The sequence below is a fragment of the Taeniopygia guttata genome, chromosome Z, assembly GCF_048771995.1.
Source record: "Taeniopygia guttata chromosome Z, bTaeGut7.mat, whole genome shotgun sequence".
Taxonomy (NCBI): domain Eukaryota; kingdom Metazoa; phylum Chordata; class Aves; order Passeriformes; family Estrildidae; genus Taeniopygia; species Taeniopygia guttata.
In genome coordinates, this window is record NC_133063.1 from 78626459 (window position 1) to 78651943 (window position 25485).

The window sequence follows — 25485 nt, forward strand, 5'->3', positions numbered from 1 at the left end:
AGAAGCAGCCTTTTTTTCCTCTCCTTTTTTTCTTTTTCTTTTTGAGAAACTCATGCTTTTAGCATCACAATTAACAGTACAACTCTGTATTTCTGGTCTCAGGTTCTCTGAAAGTTAGAGTGACTCTGTACCATGTAAAAGAAGAGTTACTTGGAAAACATCTGTACTTTTTATCCAGTGAAGTTGTGGCTGTTTGAATTCCAAGTTAGAAAACACATCAGGAATCAAGGTCTAAGATGACCTTACTCGTCTAGAGATAAATCTATTCTCTCTGTTATTCAGATGTGCTTCAAAAGATGTCCTTATTTAGCCAAATAGAAGTATGTATGCATTCCAAGCATTATCCAAGTTCAGGGTGGCTTGACACGTACTGGAATGCCAACAAAGTCGTGATGAACCAGAATACACCAAATCCTCGAGGAGAGGGAGCAGACCTTGTTTTGGGAGTGTAAACCACTGAGCTGCACAAATAACAACGACCACCACTGGGGCTGGAAAGCAGAGCCAGTGGCCTGCAGGGGTGGCTGATGGCAGGACAGCAGCAGTTACAATTTGTCCTCTTTGGTTCCAGTCTGCTCGCCAGGGTTCTACGGCCACCGCTGCAGCCAGACCTGCCCCCAGTGCGTGCACAGCAGTGGCCCCTGCCACCACATCACTGGCCTGTGTGACTGCCTGCCTGGATTCACAGGAGCCCTCTGCAATGAAGGTACAGCTGGCCACAATGACTCCATGGGATGATTTCCATTCCGTCACTTGGGAGCTGTGGAACCAAAGATGGTTTCTGTTGTGGAATGTTCAGTTTATAAATCAGAAATCTGAGGTTGTTTCATCCTTCAGTGTGAAGCCCTCTGTACTTTTAATTGCATTATTTGTGTAGTGAATATGCATATTGTGCTCACTGAATTTATAATACCTCACTTTACCCTTATACTAAGCAATACTCTTTTCAATCCAAATATCAATTGTTTTCTCCTGAAATGAAGAAAATTAAATCCTGTTCTGATCCCTAAGGAGTTCTAATTTTAACAATGCCTTCTCAGTATGTCCTAGTGGCAGATTTGGGAAGAACTGCGCTGGAATATGCACCTGCACCAATAATGGGACTTGTAATCCTATTGATAGATCCTGTCAGTGCTACCCTGGATGGATTGGTAGTGACTGCTCTCAGCGTAAGTACTAGAGGTTTTTTTGAACCTTTAATTTTAGAACAAATAATCAGGGTGCAGCTATTTAAAATACCTTTTTTTTTTTTTTTTTTTTTTTTTTTGTAAAGAAACACTGTGTTAAATCAAAAATTAGGACTTCATGGTAAATAATGGAGAGATCCTAAACTTCTCTGGTCAGGCCAAGAGCAAAGCTGAAATTTTCTCAGACATAGGTTAGTGCTCTGGCTACACAGCCATCCTTGTTCTCACTAAGTATTTGAACATTTTGTTAAGAAATTTTTCACTATGCCTTTTTTTTAGATGCTTGTAAATCTGTGATGGATTTTCCTCTTTCTTCCTTTTATAAGTGTTTCCACAGATAAACATTTTCAGTGTCATTGTACCTCACTCAATGAGTATTGTCTTGTGCTGAACTCACTGGACTCTTCATTACTGCCTAAAAAGGAGAAGGGAACGTCCTAATTTTACTACTTTTTCTAAAGTTACTTTATTAAATAGTCACTCCTCATATGCCTGGATAGGTCTATGAGATTTACTAATTAGAGAAAAGAATTGTTTTAAGGAAAACTCTCACAAGAAGCATATTCAATCCCATAAGGTGCTAAAATCCACACAGTCTGAAACACACACATGCCAAAATTTCAGTCAACCCACTTTTGTGACTAAAAGAAGCTGCACCATACCCTGAAATGTCAGACATTGTGCTGGGATTTCCAGGGAAGTGTATTTTTAAATAACATGGCTCATTGGTTTATATAATTTATGGTTTGACTGGCCCAGGTTAACAGGCTCTGCACAAGTGCAGGGTAACATCTGGTCAGTTTGGGAAAAGAACCCGAAAAACAACTTTCCTGGCTAAATTCTGTGAAGTGATTAGCATGCACAGCCCAGTATGACACCAAAATAAATCTTGGGCCCATTCCTGTGGCAGCCAGTGGCTACAAAGGTCCCTGTTTTTATGGTGAAATAAGTAGGTAGCTGGGAGAGTAGCAGAATAGGGGTATTTAGGAGGAGGAGGGACTTATTGCATCAATATCAAGAAAATGGTGCCAGCAATATGAATGGAAGTGTTTATTGAGGCTGTGCTCACAGACCATAACAGAGGAAGTTTATTTGCTTTGTATAAAGGCCTTTCGTTCACATGGAAAATAATGATTCCGTTAATTCCTTTCAGAACCAGCGACCTTTTTTAAACTTCTAACCTTTTGCCTGTATGTGATTTACATTTCTTCTTAGCTGACCACTAATTTCAAACACAAAACAGTAACAAAAAATAATTGCAAGGTACAACTGAAGTGAAAATAATAAAAAAACTTAGAAGTTTTTTTTCAATTCATCATAATATAATTTTTAATGAACTGAAATTTGGGAAAAAGGGTGACACTTTGGAAAAGTACAGCCCACTTATACATGAACCATTATGCAAATGTTTAGAGGATTCACGACTTTTATTGGTCTCAGGCACCCAGATCAGTACAAAACTATAAAGAGTTACCCTTTTTAATTTACACAGGAATAAAACCAAGGCTTCAGTGTCTGACCTCTTACTTCTCTCCTACGAAATACTGACACCTTACTACCATAAAACTATTTTCAAAGTACTAAAGAATTATTTATTTTACTATTTATTTTTAAAATACTAACTACTCCTTAAAGTACTGCTTTCTTTACTAAAGGAAAAAAACTCCTCAAGATGAGAATCCTACTCAACAGAAGGGGTCTATTCTTAGAGTACCCTCTTCACTTAGTGATATTCTACCATGAAGAAAATTATCTTTTGCTGTTTCTGAATAGTAATTAGTATTTTGGAACCACTTCACAGTTCTAGTGGCAGCACATAACATCACATTCATCCATCATGACATTTCCAAAGCAGCCAGTAAATTCTGTCTCATAATGAGTCGACATGATTGTGCACAAAATAACCTCCATTCTGTGGATAATTGCTTGGTGTTTAGAAATATTATATTGATTATTGTATAATTACTTGGTGTTTAGAAATAATTTATTGATTATTGGACCCACAGAAGCAACTGAGTTAACCAGATTAAGATACATACCTGATTATCTTCAGCACATTTAGGCAAATACTTGAAATTTAACAGTGGAAGCAGGCTCAGCATTGGATCTAAAGCTCTAGGCTATATGGGAGTTTCCACCTTCTCTGTTTTCCTTCACTTTTTGACGTTTAAAAGCTGTATCACTTCTACTTTGCAGAGTAAAAAGTGAAGAAAAGAAACCTAGTGGCTTTCTCTGTGAGAAAGGTGCTATGAATGTCCTATTTACTGAGTATCAAGTATGTATTTTTCACCCATTTAAGATTTTTCAGCACTTTTTACCTGGAGTAAAATGATGCCTTACTGAAATAAATGAACAAATCTATGGCTGTTTGCTGAGAACAGAGCAGCCCAAAACATGAACTCGGGAGAAAAACAGCGAACACCAAACAAAGCAGTGCTCATGTGTGAATGGTAGCAGCTCTATTCATGTGCATCAAGGAACCTTTGTCATTTGAGGTTAATTAATTGCTCTGGGTTGTTGCAGCTTGCCCACCTTCACACTGGGGACCAAACTGCATCCACACGTGCAACTGCCACAATGGAGCTTTCTGCAGTGCCTATGATGGGGAGTGCAAGTGCACCCCAGGCTGGACTGGCCTTTACTGCACACAGAGTAAGTGAATTTTGTGCTCATTCTTAGTTTGAACATCAGTGACAGACTTATCCTCCAGAACAGCTTATACTGGAATTCAGACACTGATACAAAAGCTGTTTTTATTTAGAACCCTGAAGATGATTTCACTAGACTGCAACATCATAATTTCTTCTGGAATTTTCTTCAATTAATAATACATTAATATTGATTTTTTCCCCCCCAAGAGCTTTTTGTTTAAGTAAAAAGCTGTGCAGTGACTGTGTGTAGTTATGTGGCATTCATTACAGGCTAGCAAAGGGTTCATATGAAGTTTGAGAAATTAACATTTGTTAAAAATAAATATGGGTAAAGCTGACTTCTTATCTTTTTTGTATTACACTTTCAGTTTGGTTTACCTTCAGTTCAGGTTGCCTCACTGACTGTGATCCTGGCCATAACCCCTGTATTTGACCTCAAGAAAAAGAGGACTACTGTGTTTTGCATTCAGTGTTGAATATGTGTTTTTCATAAAATCAGAACTTTGCTGTTTCAAATGAATAATGTCATAGTGGCAGGAAGTAACAGATACATTACAGGACCATATGGATGCAGTTCTGGGAGACATTCACTATGCTGGTTCAGCTGTCAGCTATCAGGGGTTTTTTGCTTCCTGCTGGTGAATAATGATCTCTTTGCAGTGGTGTGTCTTCTTCATACTGAAGTGGTTTCTTTGTGAGTAGCTCAGGTACAATATGTTGTTATTTTGGCTTTTTTAATGCTTCACTACAAACCACAAAGGAAATACATCCAGCGGTTCACTGACTGATGGGCAGATTCCCAAAGTGCCCTCTTCCTTCTCCCTCCAATCTCTTTGGAAGCCCATTTCTTTAAGGAGCTGTCCCTGTTGTCTTTTCAGAGTCTCTGCTGCCAGAACCACTTCCCAACCTCATTTTTGCCTGGTATGTTTTAAACCACTCCACACAAGGCAGGTCTTGGTGCCTTGCACTGACAGATCTCCATTTCAGGAGCTGCAGGAGCAAGCCCTCAGCAACATGCTGAACCAGAATGCTTGTCTTCCGCTCCCAGAGCAGCTATTTCACCCCTCTCCCCTCCCTCTGCTTGTGTTGCAGGGTGTCCCCTGGGGTTTTTTGGGAAGGACTGTGCCTTGATCTGCCAGTGCCAGAACGGAGCCGACTGCGACCACATCAGCGGGCAGTGCACGTGCCGGACGGGCTTCATGGGGCGGCACTGCGAGCACAGTGAGCACTCCCCTCCCTCTGCCTTGGGACACAGCCTCTGGCCTCCAGGGCCACTTCTGATGGGCACACAGGCTTTTCCAAACAGTTTAAAACCTGACAGAATTAAGTTGTCACAATTGTGGTTTCCGTTTCTTTGCACTGCGTTTTAGTCCCTTTGGGTGTTACGCTAAAGGAACACCCAATTACTCTGTCATGTAAAAGAAACAAAGTTAATCCAAGGAATTGTCATTGCCATCCTGGGAAAGCAGTGAGATGTATCCATTAGTATAAGCCACAGTGACAGCTAATAGTTGGAAAACTGGAGATAAGAACTAATGCATCAGTGCTGGTGGATGAAATTAATCTTTGCAGTGTGGTTTTACAGCACCGCTGGTAAAAGCATTGTAGGCAGTTTTGTTTTCATGTTTTCACACGTGTGTGGTTCTCTCCTCAGGAAGATCAGGGATAACACCAATGACATCACTGGTGCTGTAATGCTGTACAACATTAAAACAACAATCAGGCTCATGAGCACAGGACTGTCCAACCTTTGCTGACTTTACGGGCCCTGCTCCCAAATTTGTGCATTCCGGTGATGTCTGTGTTTCTCCTCAAAACATCACAACTGTTTAGGAAAAGATAACTTTTTAAGATAGTCTTTTGATGTCAAAACATTTCTTTGAATACTTTGGCAAATCTAACTCTGTTATGGATTTTGTATTTTATCCTACAAGTTGCTAATAATGATATAGCAGCATTAAGCTAAATGTTTTGGTATTCATTCTAATTCAGATCTTGAAATGAAAAAATATATTAGGACGTGATGGATTTTGTCCACCCATTTACATCAGTATTTATAATCTTGTTATATGACTGTAATTAAGAGAAGGAGGAGGTACATAAACATGAAGTTTTTCACTTGAGCTGGGATTTCTCAAGACTGCAAGACCATTCTCTGGCACCCATTGTGTTACTTTATTTTTTAAATTATTCCAAATTAAGAATGCATGAAAGATGAGCTAGATTCTTCTAAAAAGACAGAAGGAAGTAAATATAGTAGCAGAACTCTTGAGAAAATTCAGAAAAAGTGAAGAAATACTACCCTTGCTAAAACCATCAGAACTACTATAATGTGCCAGGCCACAATACCAAGAGGTGGCAGTATAAAATAAATAATTTTTTATCAGTGTAGGGTAATTCTCTAGCAGGATACTTACATGAGGTAGGAAATACTTTGATCAGTAATTAAACATTGACATAATTAAAAATTAAGTACAACTTCCCCAGTTACCTTATTCTCCATAATTTAGCATTTTTCTCCTATCAGTAGTTTCTCAGTACATACATTACAGTATCAGAGCATGCTATGGGCAGCAGTTGTATTCCTCTGTAAATGTGTGGTGCATTTCAGACTCACTGGTAGGGCCCTTTCCTTTTGCTATTTTACACCAGCACATCTGTCACACCACAGGACACCATCCAGGTGTCTGGCCCTACCTGTAAAATAATGAGGTTTTTTTAGGCTTTGAGATCTGAGTCTTCTGGCTCTTTATTCACACCTTGCCCATTTCTTCTCTGCCTTCTACCCTTTTTTATCTTTTTTTGCCTTTTTTCCCGTTGATTCCTCGCTGGCACTGCCTTAGTGGCATTGCAGGTGAAGGACTAATACACATCTGAACACAATTTTTCTCTCTCCTGCACACTGAGGGTTCCTCTTAAAAGCATTTCCAGGAGAGATCTGGTGCTGATGACACATTGGCACCTGCTGCCCACGGACAGGAACGTGGGGTTGGACTCCTGTGGTGCTGCAGACCTGTAACTCCAACACCTTTAATGAGATTTTGCTTGCTTTTGTCCCGTGCAGAGTGTCCCCAGGGCACCTATGGGTATGGATGCCGCCAGATCTGTGACTGCCTGAACAACTCCACCTGTGACCACATCACGGGGACCTGCTACTGCAGCCCAGGCTGGAAAGGAGCCAGGTGTGATCAAGGTAAAGCCCAGACATAATCAAATTTAATGTCAGCTTTTCACACAGAAACTGGCTTCACCTATTAAACACCATCTCTGTGTCATTCATTGAATAAATATGACAGATATATTTAAGTAGCCCGTTCTGTTAATTCGTGTAAGTTCTGGAGGCTTTAAATTAGATGCCTCAGTGATAATTAACTGGAGCAAAGTAACTGGAGTGTAGATTTGCATGAAATTACAGGGCAGTGCTACTCAAAGGCGCTGATAGAGCATGGGCTTTTATCTGCCCCATTATTTTGCCCAAAGATTGTTCTTACTTTTTCAAATTTATGAAAACAGCTCTTTTCTGGGAAGATTCCAAGTGTTTTTCCTTTCTGTGAAGATTCCAAGTGTTTTTCCTTTCTGTGAAGATTCCAAGTGTTTTTCCTTAAATTCAGGAGTGATTCCTGGCAGAGTTCTATTCCGGCCTTACTAAATACAGTTAGATTTAGAAATGAAATTTTGTCTCCTGCTCCTGACACGTGACCCCTCTGAGTTTATGCCACTTATTTTCATTTCTTCTTCTATTCCAGCTGGGGTAATTATAGTGGGAAACCTGAACAGCCTGAGCCGTACCAGCACTGCCCTCCCTACTGACTCCTACCAGATAGGAGCCATAGCTGGAATCATCATTCTTGTGCTGGTTGTGCTCTTCCTGCTGGTGCTGTTCATCATTTACAGGCAGAAGCAGAAAGGGAAGGAGACACACATGCCCACTGTGACCTACACCCCTGCTATGAGGGTGATCAATGCAGATTATACCATTTCAGGTATGTCATCTTTCGAATACTTTTTTTCCCCTCAATCTCTTGCTTTTGTGCTCCGATCTGCCCCTAACAGGGCTTGAATTCACATATTTCTGCTTTTTGATACCATGAAGGTGGCACACCCTGGCAAAATGTCTTAATTCTAACGAAAAGTGACCACATATCTCACTCTCCTGTGCAACATTTTGCACCCTCAAACTTTTTTTCTGCATTAAACATTTCTGTTCTCCTTGCCTGCTTTTATATACAGTTGGAGTGTGGCAAAATCTGGTGCTTAAAAAGGACTTTAAATTCAATGCCAACGGCTTGAATAGATGAAGAGTGTAGAAAATCAGGATTTCATGCTATCTGTGGCAAGATTTTGCAGAGAAGCAGACAGCAAAAGGTTTGAAACTGATTAAGGGAAGGGGCAATGAAACGAACAGGAGTTTTTGACCTATTAAAGTGCCTGTGAGTTGGGATTCAATGGGTACATGAAACTTGAGGCAATTGTGCCTTCTGAACACCACTGCTAAGGAAAGCAGTAGCTGAAGAAGGCAGCAGGAGGACTTGTCAGAGTTAAGAAAAAGCAAATCAGCAAAGGTCCTGGTGTTCTTGAAGCACTAGAAAATGTTGGTGCAGACTTGATGGTACAAGTGACTGCAGTGATGACTAGAAAGGAAAAAAACAGAGCAAAGGACCACAACAGAAAGAGCAGTGAAGTTAGCAGGTTACACTTGTGAATGCTCCTTGCTAAAAGCAAGGACATGACTTGTCACTTACTGCCCTGTATCTCTCATTTCTTGGAATGAATATAAGATATTTAGTTCTGTGTCTGTTGGGTTTTTTTTTTTAGGAAACTCTAGGTCAGATTCAGAAATCAGTGCAGTACTTTTAAAAATGTATCTTAAGAAAGAAATTCTGTGTTGCTTTCCGTTGTTAATTTTCCTTTGTTTATCTTTTCAGAAACCATCCCTCATACCAATGGTGGAAATGTCAACAGCCACTATTTCTCTAACCCCAGTTACCACACTCTGACTCAGTGCTCCAGCCCACCTCATGTCACCAACATGGAGAGACTGACCTTGGCAAAGGTAAAGCAGGAAAACTTCTGGCAGTCTTCAGTTTATTTTACATTGTTCCCTAATCTCTCCTATTTGGCTTATTTTTGCTCTTTCTGATTACCACCTGGAAATTCAGCATCTTCCATGCAACTTCAGTTTTATTACCTCACTTTCTTTGAAATAGGCAAAAACCAGCCAGCTGTTTGTGAACCTGAAGAATATGGAGCCTGGAAAACGAAGTGCTGTCATGGACTACACAGGAACACTGCCAGCAGACTGGAAACACGGCGGCTACCTCAATGAGCTTGGTAAAAAAACAAGAAGGGAGGAGAATGGGAGTGTTATTCACTGTGTGTGGGATGCATTCCTTAAGTCAGGAAGAGATGAAGTGACCCCTTGTGAGGAATGGTGGAACAGTTTTTGATGCCCAGTGCAGACAAGATGTGTAAAGTATCCCATTTTTATTAAAATATTTGCTTATTGATTAGTTTTGTAGAACAGTGAGGTTTTTACAGTAAGGGTATGCTTGGGCAAAATTACAAATTCTTATTAAATAAATGAAAGGTTGCATATATTTTATTTTTTTAAATCACCACAAAATGCAATCAGTGGTTTTAAAAGTATTTTTTCATTACCTGAGTCACTTCAGATGTAAACAGTAGATCTTCCCAGCTAAGCCTCCTGTTTGCTAAAAAATCGTTGTCTTCATTTCTGGTACTTACATATATCAGAAATGGGATTCAGAACAGCAGTATGCAGCACTGTTTGGTTTTTTTTTTTCCTGCTCTTCCCCAGCCTTGGTCAAAACACAATTCAGGCTCAAATCTGTTGTGTTTAGTTTGGGATTTGTTTTTTTGGTGGGTTTTTTTGTTTTTTCAGGAAAGGATTTCAGTCATAATGCTCAACATTCAGTTTTATATTTTCTTAGAGCATTTGAACTTGCACTAAATGCTCCTGAGAGACACTTGCTGTGGTTAACCCAAAGCAGGAGATCTTGAGCAGCAGGGAGGTTCCAGAGGACTGGATGAATGCTGATATTGTGTCTGTTTGCTAGAAAATAAAATAGGATTACTTGGGTAGCTCAAGGCTGGTGACCTGAGCATTAAACTTGTGAAAACAACACAAGTGACAGGAGATCTAATAAATAAAGATGGATAGGAATAAAATTAATTATGTTTAGGTTTCCTTAAAATAATACCACTTCCCTCTTGAAAACTACTCATTTTGTCTAGATAGTACATAGATAAAATCATTTTAGGCTTTTATAATTCTCCTAGCATAATACCAAAATACAGCCTAATTAAAAAACCAGCTCTCCACAATATCAATGAAAGCTATTTGAATAGATCAGTAACCAGGAAACTGCCAGGTCTTTGAAGACAGCTGTTGTGCTCTGCTGTTTACTTTTATTGAGAGAAATCAGTGAGTAACAGGTAATTTCAGAGTTGTAAATTCAGGTGCAAGGTGTTCAGGCCACTGGGGTTGGAACAGGGTGACCCTGATTTGGGAGTGATTAAATTTGGAAGCAGAGCATTGAGAATTGGAGCAAGCTCTGAACACCCTGAGACTTTCAGGTCAAGGTGGGATGCCTTTCTGGCAGCTAGGGTTTATCCAGAACAAAAAAAAAAAACCAAAACCAAAACCAAACCAAACCAAAACAAAACAAAAAAACAAACAAAAAAAAAAAAACCAAAAAACAAAACCAAGAAGCAGCACTTACTAGCATTGTTCAAGAGTGAGTAACTGGCATTCTGTGAGGTCAAACTTGATAATTTAATGGCCCCTTATGATCCACCTTCCCTGTTCCTGTTGGAAAATGTGCAAGCAAATAGTGCAAGTGATTCTGTACCCCCATCTTGGGCAGTTCCACAGTCCTTATGAGAGAATTATTCAGCTAGGACAGAAGTGAGTCCCAAGGCAGTTCTTAAACATTCAGAAGCTGTTGTCTAATCACTTTTGTTTTCTTTGATTTTAAAACTACTCTATTTTTTTTTTGTATCATTTTCTCCTCAGGTGCTTTTGGACTTGATAGGGGATATGTGGGGAAGTCCCTGAAAGGTGAGGTTGTTTTCTGATATATTTAGATGAAACTACATAGATATGCCTTTTATTCTTCCAAATTACCTTTGGTTTCTAGTGAAGAGAATATAAAAAAACATTCTGGAACTAAATTTTTTCTAGACACTGAATCAGTGCATGATTTGTTTGTTTGCCAGTGTGGGTTTTTTAATCTTTTTTGAATGGAAGTTTTTGCATTTTTTTGTAAACCAACAACAACACAAACCAAGCCATTTTAAGTCACCTATGTGTCACATAGATCAAATGTTTTTTGTCATCTTGAGTCACAACACACCTCAATTCTAGACTGCAGAACACATGTAGCCTCTGCTGAAAGGCTTTAAAAGGGAATTCCAACTTCAGCTGGCATGGTCTGCATGACCACAAACCTTCACCACATCCACTGCAGGCCCTTGGAAAGGATATCAAAATACAGAGAGACAGGAATGCAAAGTTTCTGAAATTCAGGGTAGTGATCTGGTATTTTGATCTTCTCATTTATCCAGTTTTCTCACAAGACTTTACAGTGTACCACCCTGCTGTGTGTCAGTGTTTGTGTTACCTGATCAGGGCAGGCCAAGGGTGCCTGGATGTCCAAGCAATTGAAAAGGTGTAGCAAAGTCCATATGAATGATGAGTTAAACACATTGACAGCAGCTGGTTTATCCCAAATGTGAAGATTTGGCACTTAGGAACATGGTTAAGTGATGGATTTGGCAGTGTTGCATAAATAGTTGGACTCAATGATCTGACAGGTCTTTTATAACCTAAACAATTCTACACTTCTGTGACTTCAGAAAGCTCAGTTCAAATGAGTCACAAAATCATGAGCACCCATCCACTGACAGGTCCACCAAGGTCAGTTTCATCTTGGAGTCAGGAATGGGCTAAGGAAGTCCGATGTTAAATAACGCATTATATCACAAAACACCACAGAAAACAAAATAACACACACACACACCACAAAATTACTTCCCAGCACAAGCAATTACATCTCTGAAACCAGTTATTTGTCCTTCAGTTAAATCCTGACATCACAAGCCACCTGATGTTTCTTTGCTAATTTTCCTGCATGTGCCTTACAGAAATTTAGAAGAAAAGATGGTTATTATTTTTGCGCACTCAAATACGCAAACTTTGCACCACCTAAGCCATTCCTAGAAATAAATGATGCTGCCATTTGCCCAGACCTTGCCCTTGGGGAACAGTCTCAGATCAGTTCTTTTAAGTGTCTGAGTTCAATACCTGGAGGAGCAGAAAGTGTTCTGAAGTGCTTGTTAAAAACTGATTCTACAGCTTGTAATGCTAGGCACTATTTTACAGAATTGAAAATGCTTGGATTTTGCAACAGTAATTTGATGGTGGTAAGATGAAGTCCATTAAAGAGCACAACAGCTGAGATGCTTTCACTGATTGCTGTAAATAATTTTGAAGTGTTACGACTGGTTTCCATTTAAATATTCACTTCTGAATGCCTTTTTAGAACAAAACCCTTTTTTAAGGCAGCAGTCTTCATTGCATGCCGCATGCTCAAGACATGTTTTTCTTTTTGTAGATCTGGTGAAGAACTCGGACTACAATTTAAGTAATTGCTCACTGAGCAGCTCTGAGAACCCCTATGCCACTATCAAAGACCCACCAGCTCTGGTGCCAAAGAGTTCAGAATGTGGCTACGTGGAAATGAAGTCCCCAGCACGTCGCGACTCCCCCTATGCTGAGATCGCCGGCTCTGCCACGGCCAGCAAGAACGTCTATGAAGTTGGTAGGTACAAAATCCACCTCTGGATGCTGGGGGTAGGAACAAAGAGCACAGGGCTTTTTGATTTTTGATTCAGTTTCATCAAAACATGTGAAAACCGCTGGAAAAACAAAATTACGTGTTCAGATTCTGTGTTCTGCTCAAAAGTTGTAACAACAGTTTTTACTCTTTTGGTGTAATTCACACAACAGGGTTTGAAGTACCTTCAGCTCTGTTCTGTCACCTACAGATACCTCTGAACTGCCCTGGTGTGAAAGCCTGCCTTTAACCAATAGTGTAATAAAAGTTTAGCATTTGATTGCAACGTAGTTCAGCTCTAGGTTAGGCTGAATGCAGCTGGAGTTACACGTGGGAGGGTTGAAGTTCTGTTTCCTTCTCTTGATCAGAATAAAATAGCATCTTCACCCACAGACATAGTATTCCACTAATATGGGCCCTACCTAGTTACTGTTTCTTTAGTTACAGAAAACTTTGGGGTCCTGTGGAGTGGTAGCTCCACTCCAGCCTGTAATAAATTGTCTCCAGGGACACAGGATATATCTTCCTTTCCTGCATGCAATTAGAGATCACTGAAATCCATCAACATAACCATTCTGCTTTTAAGGACTGTTACAAAGTCTTGATTAAACCCCTCAAATTCAGGTTGTTGTTTGGTTTGGTTTTTAAATTTGCTGAAATTAAAGACACATAAAGAAGAGATGTTGTCTTGGTTCTGTCAGTAAAGACACTCAAGGCAGGGCCCTGCTGCAAGTGTGAAGAAAAAACACCAACCTGTGTGCTGCATTTCAGGACTCAGCATGATGAGGAATCTTCCTACTGCAGCAGAAACTGAAATGAAGTTTCAGTGTTTTCCCTGAAGCTGAGTGATGCTCTCTCTCCTCACAGAGCCCACGGTGAGCGTTGTCCAGGGCGCATTCAGCAGTGGTGGCGGGCGCCTCGGCCAGGATCCCTACGACCTCCCAAAAAACAGCCACATTCCGTGCCACTATGACCTGCTTCCCGTCAGAGAGAGCCCCACGCCCTCCACAGAGGGGGTCAGCAGCAAATGACCCTGCAAAGAGCTGATGCCTACAACCCTGGGACTCTCAAGGGGCAGAGTGGCACAGTCGTGCTCCTTCCTCTCTGGTTTACCATCTCTCTTGGCTCCTGATCTGTCCTGCAGATAATTGCTGTACCTTAAGCAGAATCTCAGCACGAGGTCTGTATTGCATATACAAGTGACAGATGGACAAATGCCACACTCTGGGGATCCTGATTCTTCTTCTTTTTTTTTTTTTTTTTCATGGCAGTAAATTTTATAGAAACAGGTATGCAACACATTTATACTGTAATATACTGGCTTAAAAAAATAGTAGTTTGCAGATTAGTCTTGATAACATCACATTTTAGCGACTTCAAATATAGGCTTCATGTCTGTCATGTTCCAGAGTAGAAATACTCCCAGGACAGTGCAATTTACCAAATACCACTTTGTACAGGTGATCTGATTCACCAGTTACTCACTAGTAGAAGGAAAACTGCCTTGCCAAATTTTACCTTCCATTCTTACCTTAAGTCAAGACATATTACAAGAAACAAGATCTGATGGGGATAAGGAAGCACAATGTTGCAGATATTTGGGAAATCCACCATCAGGCTTTTCTGTCCATTACAGGTGGTGGATGTACTTGGCTCGAATAGTTCTGGAGATAAAATAATTGCATACATCAATATTTACATGATGCTTCAAGATCTCCTAGTACTGTAGACCCAGCACCAGTCTTCAACAAGTATTTTGCTACAGTTCAGCTTCACACGTTGCAATTCTGACCACTATTTCTGCCACACACAAATAATCCACAACATATCAGTTATTACTTCAAAAAAGATGTAAATTGAATCAGTTTTTTTTTGTCACCATGGACTGATTATGTAAGGAGTGGACAAAGGTGATGACTTCTGTAAATCTTAACTGCAAGGAAGGGTTTACATTTTATAAAAAGGTAGTAATAATGACTGTAATATAGGGTAAAGATAGTCAAGTGTTCTTTTTTTTCTTCGAAATAACTAAGTGAACTCTGTGCATACTTGCTAAAAAGGCACCTTTTCTTTTTTTATAGTTGATATAGGGAAAACACATGCTTAAGCTGGTCTTTTGCATTGCTAATAATGTGACACATGTACCCCCCCACCTTCATTAACTTCTCTCTCCATTTTTATGCTGTGTGTCTGTGTTTTTAGTGAACTAGCTTGTAACTGAAAAAATACTCTAGTGTGTGTGTCCATTTCTTTTGCATTTTTGCCAACTGGCCTTTTGTTTGTCCAGTTCAAGGGACCTCTGGGCAGAGCAAGAGGATCAAAGTAAGAATCCACAGTGATCTCTATTAGAGGTGATTAAAAAATACCTAACAGTTCAGATTGATTCATTAATTCAGGGGAAGAAAATCAAGGTGTTTTTTGTTGAGAATGACAACAAGAACCCAGAAGAAAAGTAAAATACAGTTCCTACTTAAAGTTTAGCTTATGCTGCTGACCATGTGGATGGAGAGCATCTTTCCAAAACCGCCCCTTTTTCCAAAAGAGGCTTTCAGTCTTCCAAAATAGTCTATTACGAGCTGCACGATTCAGTGGAAATTAAATTCACCAAGGGATGCATCAGTTTGAGAGAATTTTCCCCAAACACGTCAGCTTAAAGATAACACTGTTGCTGTAGGCTAGGCACCCTCTTTCAGTGAAAAGATACTTGTAGGAAGCTAAGGTGAGGTGCCAGCATTTAACGTGACCTGGCAGTGCTTCTGAAGCACTTGTCCTGAGGGCTGGTGTGTCACTGACTAATGGGGAGAAGGATCCTGGCTATTTTATAGCTCCCTGGGCATTTCTGCTACATCCCTGAAGTAAAGAATTCCATTACCTTTGGATTTGGAAAGTACAGATATTAGCTAGGAGATTTCTAAGGCTGCTTGCCATTTAATCCCTGTCTAAGATGAAGTATTGATTGGGTTTGTATGCATCTAGATAAAATGTAGAGCTACTGGTATATACATTTTTTTTTGTATTGTGTGAACCAGACTTTAAAATAAAACTTCTCTAAAGCCATGAAGAGAAAATGCTGCATTTAACAACTGGTAGTTGACTAAAACTTGTTGCTGTTTTTGAAGACCACTAGGTAAAATTATCTTCATCATATAAACAATTCTTTTTACAAGGAGAAGTGAAGAGCTAAATAAATGTTGTGAGGTTTTTTAAATTTCCAGCATGTCGCATTTCATCAAGTGAAATATTCAGTCAAATATTCATGAAAATAGATACGTTTACTGTCATTTTACTTATTGTGTGTGTTCTAAATGTACGCATGACTGAGGTCTGCCTTCCTGCGTGTGGGTGAAACTCCTGCTGTGTAGTCAGCAGCAGCAATGCCTGCATAAATCTGAGCTGGATCTGCAGTATAAGCAGGGCAAGCAAACGGCCTGTGAGTTTACTTCAGAGAATGATTCCTGGTGAGGTGGTCAGAACACTGATTTCCTGGAGTGCACTCTGCTCTCGGCTTCAGAGATCCCCAGCACCATCCTCGTGACTGCCAGACAGCTCTGGGTGTAGATCCCGCTGTGGTCTTCACACAATTCAAATACTTCTGAAGGTGCATTCTCCAGGGTGGAGGAGACTGAAGGGGTCAGGTGATGGAGCAATTTTAGCAAACACTCAGAGAACTGGCTTCACTTCACTACAGACAGGAATGGAAAGGGATGCCTTGCCTCTATATATTCACATTACAAAAGTGACAAAATACAGCGTCGAAAATGGAGGTAGCTCTCCCCTAGCAATCTGTCACCATTTTAATAAAAGACTGCACCGAGTTAATACCTGACTTTAAAGTAGTGAGTATAAACTTTAGGCTTTAAATATTATAGGCATTATTAATTCAGGGCACTTAGAAGCATAACGAAACCCTTAGCTTTCTGCTATGTCCAAGATTTTAATCACAACACACTGTTACACATAAAATCTGTGCTTATCTTGATCTACTGAGAGAATTTCCATTAACTTTAATTGGAGATGCACATGCAGATTACAGGAAGGAAAATTTATTGTGCTCACACTTTCTGCTGAGACAATCTGCAAGTTCATACTGAAGTAAAGTTAGGGTGAAATCATAAGCAAGGACTGTGTTACACTAAATATATTGGATTTTCAAGTACACTAACAACAATTTTTGATCCAGTATGTGTCCAATTAGTAAATCTTACACATAAGCTCTAAAGTCCAGACAGAAGATCAGAGCTAGTTTTGACAAAAAATGCTTTATATTAAAGATTGTATATACAGTATCTGAAATTACTGAAAACAAATGAGTGTATGTTTATCAATTACTGCAGAGAAAACCTTGTCATTTGATACACTCATCCTAGTGCTACAGCACTGAATATAACTTTTCAGTATTTTAGCCCACAAGATTTCACTTTGATATGATCGAACTGTATTATATTTTTAAAGAAAACCTATCAAGTGTGCCTGGCTTTTTTTTTTTTCTTAGTTGTAAGAAAAAAAAGTGTTTTGTTGTGAAAACATAAATATATTTTCCAAAGATGACTGATGTTCATCATTCTCCCTTTCACTACCATGTATTTCACTTCACATCCCTGTAGGTTAATACAATAAAGTTTCTAATGAAAGATGAGAAGTGCTTTGATTTTTTTTTTTTTACTCTGTTTTTCATTTGCCTACAGGAGATCTTGAAATAGCACAGGAGATGTATGAAATGTCATTTTTGCTCTCATGGTTTAATCCAAGCTGGTAACTGAGTACAATCTGGGTAGTTGCTCCTCTGGGGAGGAGTAGAGGAAACAAAACTCTGTGGGTTGAAATAAGAACAGTTTAACAAATGGAAGAAAATCAAGTAAATTACTAGTACTGATTGTAATACTAATACAGAAAAACCCATCATAGACAGCTCTTTCAGGGTTAAAAAGCTACAATCCAGTATTGTAAAGGAACAGTTCTACTTTCCAGGCTTTTCTGTGCAAATCAGAGAAATTCCTTCAGTATTCCTTCAATGCTGTTGAAAAGAGGGGTTTAATCCTAAGTAATTGACTTACATTCAAACGGCCATCTTATTAATAAAAAAGTAACGAAGAGCGATCCTCATTACCTACGTAGGGTAAATGATCATTTGTGGGAGGGGACTTGGGAGATAATCCCCCTGAGATGCTGTGGGAGGTTACCAACGTCTAACTTCCCGCCTCCCTTGATTGTCAATCTTTGGTTGTGCCTTCCCCTCATCCCTGTCAATCATTATGTAAACCATTCCCTAGTTCTACAAAGTTCTTTGTAACCCCATTGGTTCCTTCCCTGAAACCACTCCTTCCCCTTGTCCCCATTGGTTGTAACCTTGTCACTCACCTTCCACTCCGCCCATGAACCCTTCCCTGCCAGAGTTAGAATCCTCACCCCGCCCTCTGCTCGGGGCTCTCAGTGTGAGCTCCCTTCCAGAGTGGCTGTCCTTCCTCACTCCCCGACCTATCTCTTCCTTCAATAAACCCACTTGGAAACTAAGCCGCCTGAGTGTCATCCTGCCGCCGAGAGGAAGCATCTCTAACGCTATCCGGTCCTGAGGACCTGACCCTGTGACGTGTCTGGTGGTCACAGGACCCCACGACCTCAACTGGCACCCGAACGGGCTGACCCCTCACAGGAGTCAGCCGAAGAGCGTCTCCCTTGCTCCTTCGGATCCGTGACCCAGCTGCAAGAGGACTTCAAGCGCCGTTCTCCGCCAGTTCCACGAGCAGCCGCGCTTCGTTTTTGAAGATCTCCTGCCTCGTGGGCTGCAGACAACCCGTCCCCGTCCGACACCACAGCTTCGGGGAAGCTTCGGACTGAACGGGAACTGCAGCGCTTCCTCTCCCCCTCAGAGGTCTTTTCCTTTCAACAGTGGTCCTAAGTGGGTGAGTTTTCTGGCTTGGCACCTGACCCTGTCCCTTCGATCTTATTTTCTTCCTTTGCCTCTCTGGGGATTTTTAGTAGCAGTGAGAATGGGCAATCGCCTTTCTCCTGCCTGGCGGGATTTTTATGTCCATGTTAAGTCTACCCTTGTTTGCGGAATGTTTCTTTTAAGAAAGGGGAATTAAAGGCTTTTGTTAATCTCATTTTTGATAATTTTCCCGACACTTCAGAGGATGATTTTTCTTCTGTTTTGGGGAAAGGTTGGGAGGTTGTTATATGATTTACAAGTTAAGGCGAACTTTAGGGTTGGACTTTTTTTCCTCTTTTTCATTCGATTTTTACTTTATTTAAACAAAAGGGGGAGAGTTGGGTCCCAGGTTCTCCTACCCCTCGTTCCGTCCCCCCATTCCTAATCCTGTTTCCCCTAAGGGTGGGTCAGGCGGCACACCCTGCCACAATCGGCACCGGGCTGCCACCGTCTCCCTGCTGCCCCCCGTCCCACTCTGTCCCTTCCTCGTTCTGGGACTGGCTACCCCAGCACGAGCCATTCCTCTTCCCTTAAGCCACAAACCCCTGCTCCTAGTTTAAGACCCTGTTGTTCAGTTCCTGACTTGTGTCAGCATGAAAAACAAAACGGCGCCGGCCACATGGCCGAGCAGCCTTCAACAAATTTTCAAAATGGCGCCTGCTCACCTCCCTGCTCCCCTTGGGCCCCTGTCAATGCCCTACAAGCTCCACCTCCATCAAGTGCTGCCTCTGCATCGGGTCCCGCCCCCTCCAACACGTCAATGGTGTCATCGTTGGGACCCGCCCCTCCAGTCCCCATGGCCACACCCCTGGTGTTATGAACAAGTTCATTAGTTAAGTGTTATCAACAAGTTAAAGGAATTTAAAGTTAAATGTGTTAATTAAGACTGTTATTACCTGTTAAATCCCCGTTGATGTCTCCCTTATATCTCCCTATGTTGTGCCCCGTCACTGTACTTGTTATCCATGTTGCGACCACCGGGTAACACCTCCGCTGCTCCCCAAAATGGCGACCGGAGCACCCCCAAGAATATGCAAATTAAGGACTGTGACCAGAAACTCAGAAAAACCCCTAAAGAAAACAAGCCAACTTAAGACCTGAACAACAAACGGACTTTGGCCATCGGGAAGAAGTCCCCTGCCTTACCAGCGCTGCAGAATCAACTCCAGAGCGTCATCCTAACCTAAGTGGAGCCAACCGAGAGCAAAAACCCTAGTCAACGAGCCCAAAAGCGTCTTCCCAGGCACGCCCGCGAGGACGGAAGCCCCAGTTCTGCTGCACAGCAAAACTGACTACCTCCTCCTCTGCCTCGCCGAAGGGAGCAGCGGCGGTGTGCGCGACCCCTCGGGCCCCCACCCAGAGCTGGTCACTCTAATAATGGCGTTAAAAAGGAGCTGGTCTCCTTGCCCATTCATGACAGCTTGATGCATTGGCCGGGAAAGCCACACCTGAAGAGGACTCCAGGACTGGGACGGCCGCTCACCCTGGACCTCCAGGATCGCTGGCTATCCGGACGGAGGAGAGGACCAGCCGGGCACGACGACGCAGAGGAGTGCCGGAGGGTGAGAATCCCGGTGGCGGGCGAAGGAGGCGTGCGAGTGGCATGTGAATGAGACGAGGGCCGGCAGCTCAGACTCTCGAAGTGAGTGGGACCCCTAGTACCGCGGTTTCGGACTCCCGAGAGGGGGCCGGCCGGGAAAGTGGGGAAGCGAAAGAGACTGGTGAGAAAGAGGCGTCTCCTGGGGTTAATAAGGGCCCCCCCTGGGCGTGCAGGGGATAGCCAGGTGTGAGTGGCACGCAGCAGGGCCGGGCGTGGGGAATACCCAGACGGTGTGTGAGTCCCACGCATTCACTGGGTGCCCCCAGGCACTGCCAGCACCGAGCGCTCACGAGGGCCCCTTGCTTCCCAGGGCCGGGACAGACGTGCCGTAGGTGGTGTGCTGCCGCGGTCTCAGGGAGGGGACCGTAAACCCACAGCTGAGAGCACCGGGGTGGGGAGTCGGAAGGGCAAGGCCAGGCACCACACATTCTGCACACATCCCTTTCGCCTAGGCTACTCCGCTGGGGAGGGGTAGCCAAGCAGGACCGGTGGACGGCAAAGGGGTCGGGCCCCGCTTGGGTTGATCTCAGTGTTTTTGGGGGGAAAGGATACCCCCGGGTAACCCTACGGAGTCTCCTGGACCCTTCCTACCTCCGTTCAAAAAATTTAGGAAGGAACGGTATTAGAACAGGGCAGTTTAACCCGGGGCAGCGGACTAAAGGTGTCCAGCCTGGCGGGAGGCTAGACTAGGGGAGGTCCTGGTGCCGGCAGAGAGGCTTCTAATACCGTGTACCCTGGTTGGTGTCGAAAAGTGTGCTCAGGAGTCTCTAGGGTAGAGGCGAGGCACGGGGGTACAATTAGGGGGTCAAATCACTAGGATAGGCCCTGGTGTCGGGCTGTCTTAGGGGAGGCCTAGGAAGTCGATACCAAAAGTGTGAGTGTGGAGATCTGCCCGGGTGGAGAAAGTGTGTGTGGATCCCGTTTTTTTTATTCCCTGGAGTGAAAGGAAGGTGCGAAAGAGGTCTGTGAGGGATTAAGTTGCACTGAGGGGGGAAAAGGCTTACGTTGAAGTAAATCAGTTTTAGTTCAGAAAGTGTTTGGTTGGTTGTAGATTTGTGTTGCCTGTCTGTAACTTTCCTTTCGGGTAGGGGCACATTTAAGGGGATTTTAAGTTGTTGATTTAAAATGGGACAGTGTGCGAGCAGGAGAGGAAGCCCCCTTGTGGGGAAAAAGAAGATAAAAAGCCTTCCCATAGAGAGTCCACTAGGACAGTTGTTGAGTAATTGGGAGTCTCAGGAAGCCACCAAATCCCTAGACCAAGTAAAAATTATTTATTTTTGCACTGAGATTTGGCCATAGTTAAAATTACAGGGCAGGTGGCCGTGGTATGGAACAAATGATCCATGGATTTGTTCCCAATTACATCATTATTTAAAAACACAAGAGACTCCCGACATCGAGCAGATAGAATATGCTGCTTGTTGGTTGAAAGCTGTGAGTAAAGAGAGGGTGAAGATCCATAAACTAAAAAGGAAAGAGGAAGATAAGGAGGAACATGGGGACGCGCAAACCACTCCTAATACCTCGGATCCCCTTGATCATTTGCCACCTCCTCCTCCTCCAATTTACCCAACCCTGAATCCTAACCCTCTACAGGCTCCCCCAGCAATAATCCCACTACCACCCCCTCCTAATATTTATATACAAGACCCCAAACCAGTCCCGATTTCCCCAGCCCCAATCTCGACTCCTTCCACAACACCCCTCTCCGCCCCACTACCTTTGTCTAGTTTTCCAGCATCCAATTCGCCTTCTAATTCGGCTTCTCCCCCAAACAATCTCTCTCCACCAACCATATCTCAGATTCCACCTACTCCTGGTGTTTCTAACCCTAAACCAGAACCTCCCCCTATCCCTATAGTAACTTTTCCAACTTCCCCTAGCTCGGCAACACCCCAAAATTTAGCCTTACACCCCAGTCCCATGAATTTACACTCTTCTCCCTCACCTGCGTCCATCCCTTTACCGCCTTCTAATTGGGACCTGAGTTCATCATCCCCTCCTGCTAGTGACCACCATGACCCTACAGTCCAGGCATCCCCCCAAACTGATAACAGTATGGAAGGCCCTTGGTGCAATACTCGGTCAAGAACCACAAAACTGGAAAAAATGATGCCACTCAGGGAGGTTCCAATGGGTGGAATGATGGGAGGGGTAGGATTTGTAAACGCTCCACTTACTGCCTCGGAAGTCAGGAATTTTAAGAAAGAATTGGGGAGCTTGGTGGAGGATCCAGTAGGGATCTCAAACCAGGTGGACCAGTTTCTTTGCCCTAACATCTACACCTGGGGGGAGTTTAATTCCATACTGAATATTTTATTCTGCCCTGAAGAAGTGAGGATGATTCGGGCAGCAGGAATACGAATTTGGGAGAGGGAGAATAGGATGGGGCCCCCTGGAGATTTAAAAATGCCCTTGGTAGACCCGGGGTGGGCCCCCAATAGGGAAGAAGGCAGCAGAAATATGAGGGGTTATAGGTCCTTAATAATCAAAGGTATAAAGGAGTCGGTTCCCTGAAGCAGTAACACCAAATTAGCTTTCGAGGGGACCCAGGAAAAAGATGAGACCCCTGCAAATTGGCTGAATAGATTGAGAAGGAATTTTCAGCTATATTCCAACATAGATTCTGATAGCCCAGAAGGACAAGTGCTTTTAAAAGTGCAGTTTGTGACAAAGTCTTGGCCATATATAAGGAGAAAATTAACATGGGAGGTTCACAGACATGGAAAAGTAAAATATGGACCCCAGAGGAAATTATTCAAACCTATGGGCCAGCTACATGGGTTCAGGATGGGTCCTGGGGATACTGTACCCCCATTTATATGCTTAATAGGATAATCAGACTCCAAGCAGTACTAGAAACTGTATCAAATCGAACAGCATTGGCATTTGAACATGTAGGTGACCAATTATCACAAACAAGGGCAGTAATCTATCAAATCAGATTGGCAGTAGTCTATTTGTTGGCAGATGAGGGAGGTATATGTGGAAAGTTTAATTCATCAGAGCGCTGCTTGGAGATTGATGACAAAAGTGCAGTAATTAAAAATATATCAAAAGAAATTCGTAAATTGACCTATGTTGGAACTCAAGAGTGGACACCTTTAATAAGTGACAACTGGTTGGACGAATTCTGGTCTTTCAAGGGAACATGGTGGAAAAAGGCTGCATTTATTACAATCTGTGCAATATCAGGATTATTACTTTTACCCTGTATAATCCCCTGTTTAATCCGGGCTGTGACTTCAACTGTTGGGGCAGGTATGCAACTTTCTGAAGGGTCTACCCAGAAACCAACTAAAATGATGTTGATGAAAAATCAGGAGCAGAACCATGAGAATGCCAGAGAAATTTATAATAAATTTCAGAGACTCAGAAAAGTTTATTTTCAGGAGCTAGAAACAGCAAATTGATGCGGGCATAAGCCCGATCAAAGAAATAGAGGGGGGAGTTGTTATGAACAAGTTCATTAGTTAAGTGTTATGAACAAGTTAAAGGAATTTAAAGTTAAATGTGTTAATTAAGATTGTTATTACCTGTTAAATCCCCGTTGATGTCTCCCTTATATCTCCCTATGTTGTGCCCCTTCACTGTACTTGTTATCCATGTTGCAACCACCAGGTAACACCTCCGCTGCTCCCCAGAATGGCGACCGGAGCACCCCCAAGAATATGCAAATTAAGGACTGTGACCAGAAACTCGGAAAAACCCCTAAAGAAAACAAGCCAACTTAAGACCTGAACAACAAACGGACTTTGGCCATCGGGAAGAAGTCCCTCTGCCTTACCAGTGCTGCAGAATCAACTCTGGAGCGTCGTCCTAACCTAAGTGGAGCCAACCGAGAGCAAAAACCCTAGTCAACGAGCCCAAAAGCGTCTTCCCAGGCACGCCCGCAGGGACGGAAGCCCCGGTTCTGCTGCACAGCAAAACTGACTACCTCCTCCTCTGCCTCGCCGAAGGGAGCAGCGGCGGTGTGCGCGACCCCTCGGGCCCCCACCCAGAGCTGGTCTGTGGTGGTGCGTTATTTTATGTCTTACTGGCGTTACGGTTGTACGGGTCAGTTTTCCTGTTTTTGTTCAATTTTATAGTTAGTATGTTCTATGTACCCCCCTCTCCCTTTTCCCTATTGGTACAGCCCCAACCCTTCCCGCCTTTCCCCTTGTCCGTCACCAGACCACTGCCAGTCACCCCACCAAACCACTCCCTCGTCTCCACCCAGGAGCCCTGCGAATCACCCAGCGCCCCGCCCCGAGATCCAGAAACTTCCATCCAGGGCGTCGAGTGATTGGGTGAAGGCCCAGGGCCCCTCCCGTTCTATTGTTCCATTGGCCCCTTACCTCGGACCCCTCCCCAGGGAGCCACCCACACCTATCCCTTATTGGTCCCAGTTCTCTCCGCCCCCACTCTATATAATCCTGTGTCAGGTAGTTTCTCTTCGCCTTCCTTGGTTGGCACTCAAGCGTTAGTTGGATCCTAGTTTGTTTCTCCCTCACCCTGAGGGAAATAAAAGGATCGTTCTGCCCCCAAAGAAGGACGCTTCTAGAGTCATCTCTTTCCGCGTGTGGGTCTCGCTTTCGGTCGCCCTCGGAGCCAAAGATCCATCCCGAGCTCTCCAAAGCCTCCCCTTGGAGTAGCCCAGCGGAGGGCTCGGGGAACCTGCTCGCTCCCTCCGGAGCTAGAGCTGAGCCGGGATCGACTACCTTTCTGGAGGTAACGCGGCAGCGGTGGCGCCCAACGTGGGGCCCCAGGGCGACAGCGGACCCCGCGGACAGAGCACCTTCGACGCTCCCTGACCGTCATCGCACCCTGGTAGTAGCAGGCCCTCGTTCAAGAGGGTTGCGCTCCCAGGGATTGGATCGGCAGCGTCCTCGGCACCCAGGACGTCGATCCACCACACGCGCCTGACCAGCGGCTTTTTCGTTTTCTCCCCAACGGTCCGGACCTCCAGCCTGTAAGTTGCGGGGGTCCCCCATCCCATCCCCACTACTCTCCCTTTCCAGTTTGGTTTCCTCCCCCTTGTGCTCCCTCTTTTCTTCCTAAAAACAAACGGGCAGTTAACCGGGGGCCGCCCGCCTCCTTAGGAGAAAGGGAGGGAGGCAGTCAGCCAGGCCGTGCAGTCCTGGGACGACCTCTGTGGAGGGAGGGCCACTGGACTGATTCCCCCCGTCCCGGGTTTTGAGTGGGGGGAGGTAGTGGTGAGTTGGGCGCCGGGAGGGATCTTCTTGGTTCCTTTGTTAGTTTTCCACTGGTCAGGGTCTGGCAC

General features: G+C 43.4%; 1 protein-coding gene across 1 annotated transcript in view; it reads left to right on the forward strand.

The window, feature by feature from the left end:
- MEGF10 (multiple EGF like domains 10) overlaps positions 1–17335 on the forward strand; it is an 85434-nt gene extending 68099 nt beyond the window's left edge. The window contains exons 15-25 of the mRNA XM_002188758.5: positions 572–706; positions 1041–1169; positions 3711–3839; positions 4931–5059; positions 6903–7031; positions 7585–7821; positions 8764–8891; positions 9046–9169; positions 10875–10919; positions 12475–12681; positions 13564–17335. Of these exons, the coding sequence (XP_002188794.3) occupies positions 572–706; positions 1041–1169; positions 3711–3839; positions 4931–5059; positions 6903–7031; positions 7585–7821; positions 8764–8891; positions 9046–9169; positions 10875–10919; positions 12475–12681; positions 13564–13727 (1556 nt within the window). The 3' untranslated portion in view covers positions 13728–17335. The remainder of the gene's footprint in view (positions 1–571; positions 707–1040; positions 1170–3710; positions 3840–4930; positions 5060–6902; positions 7032–7584; positions 7822–8763; positions 8892–9045; positions 9170–10874; positions 10920–12474; positions 12682–13563) is intronic.
- The last annotated feature ends 8150 nt before the right edge of the window (positions 17336–25485 follow it).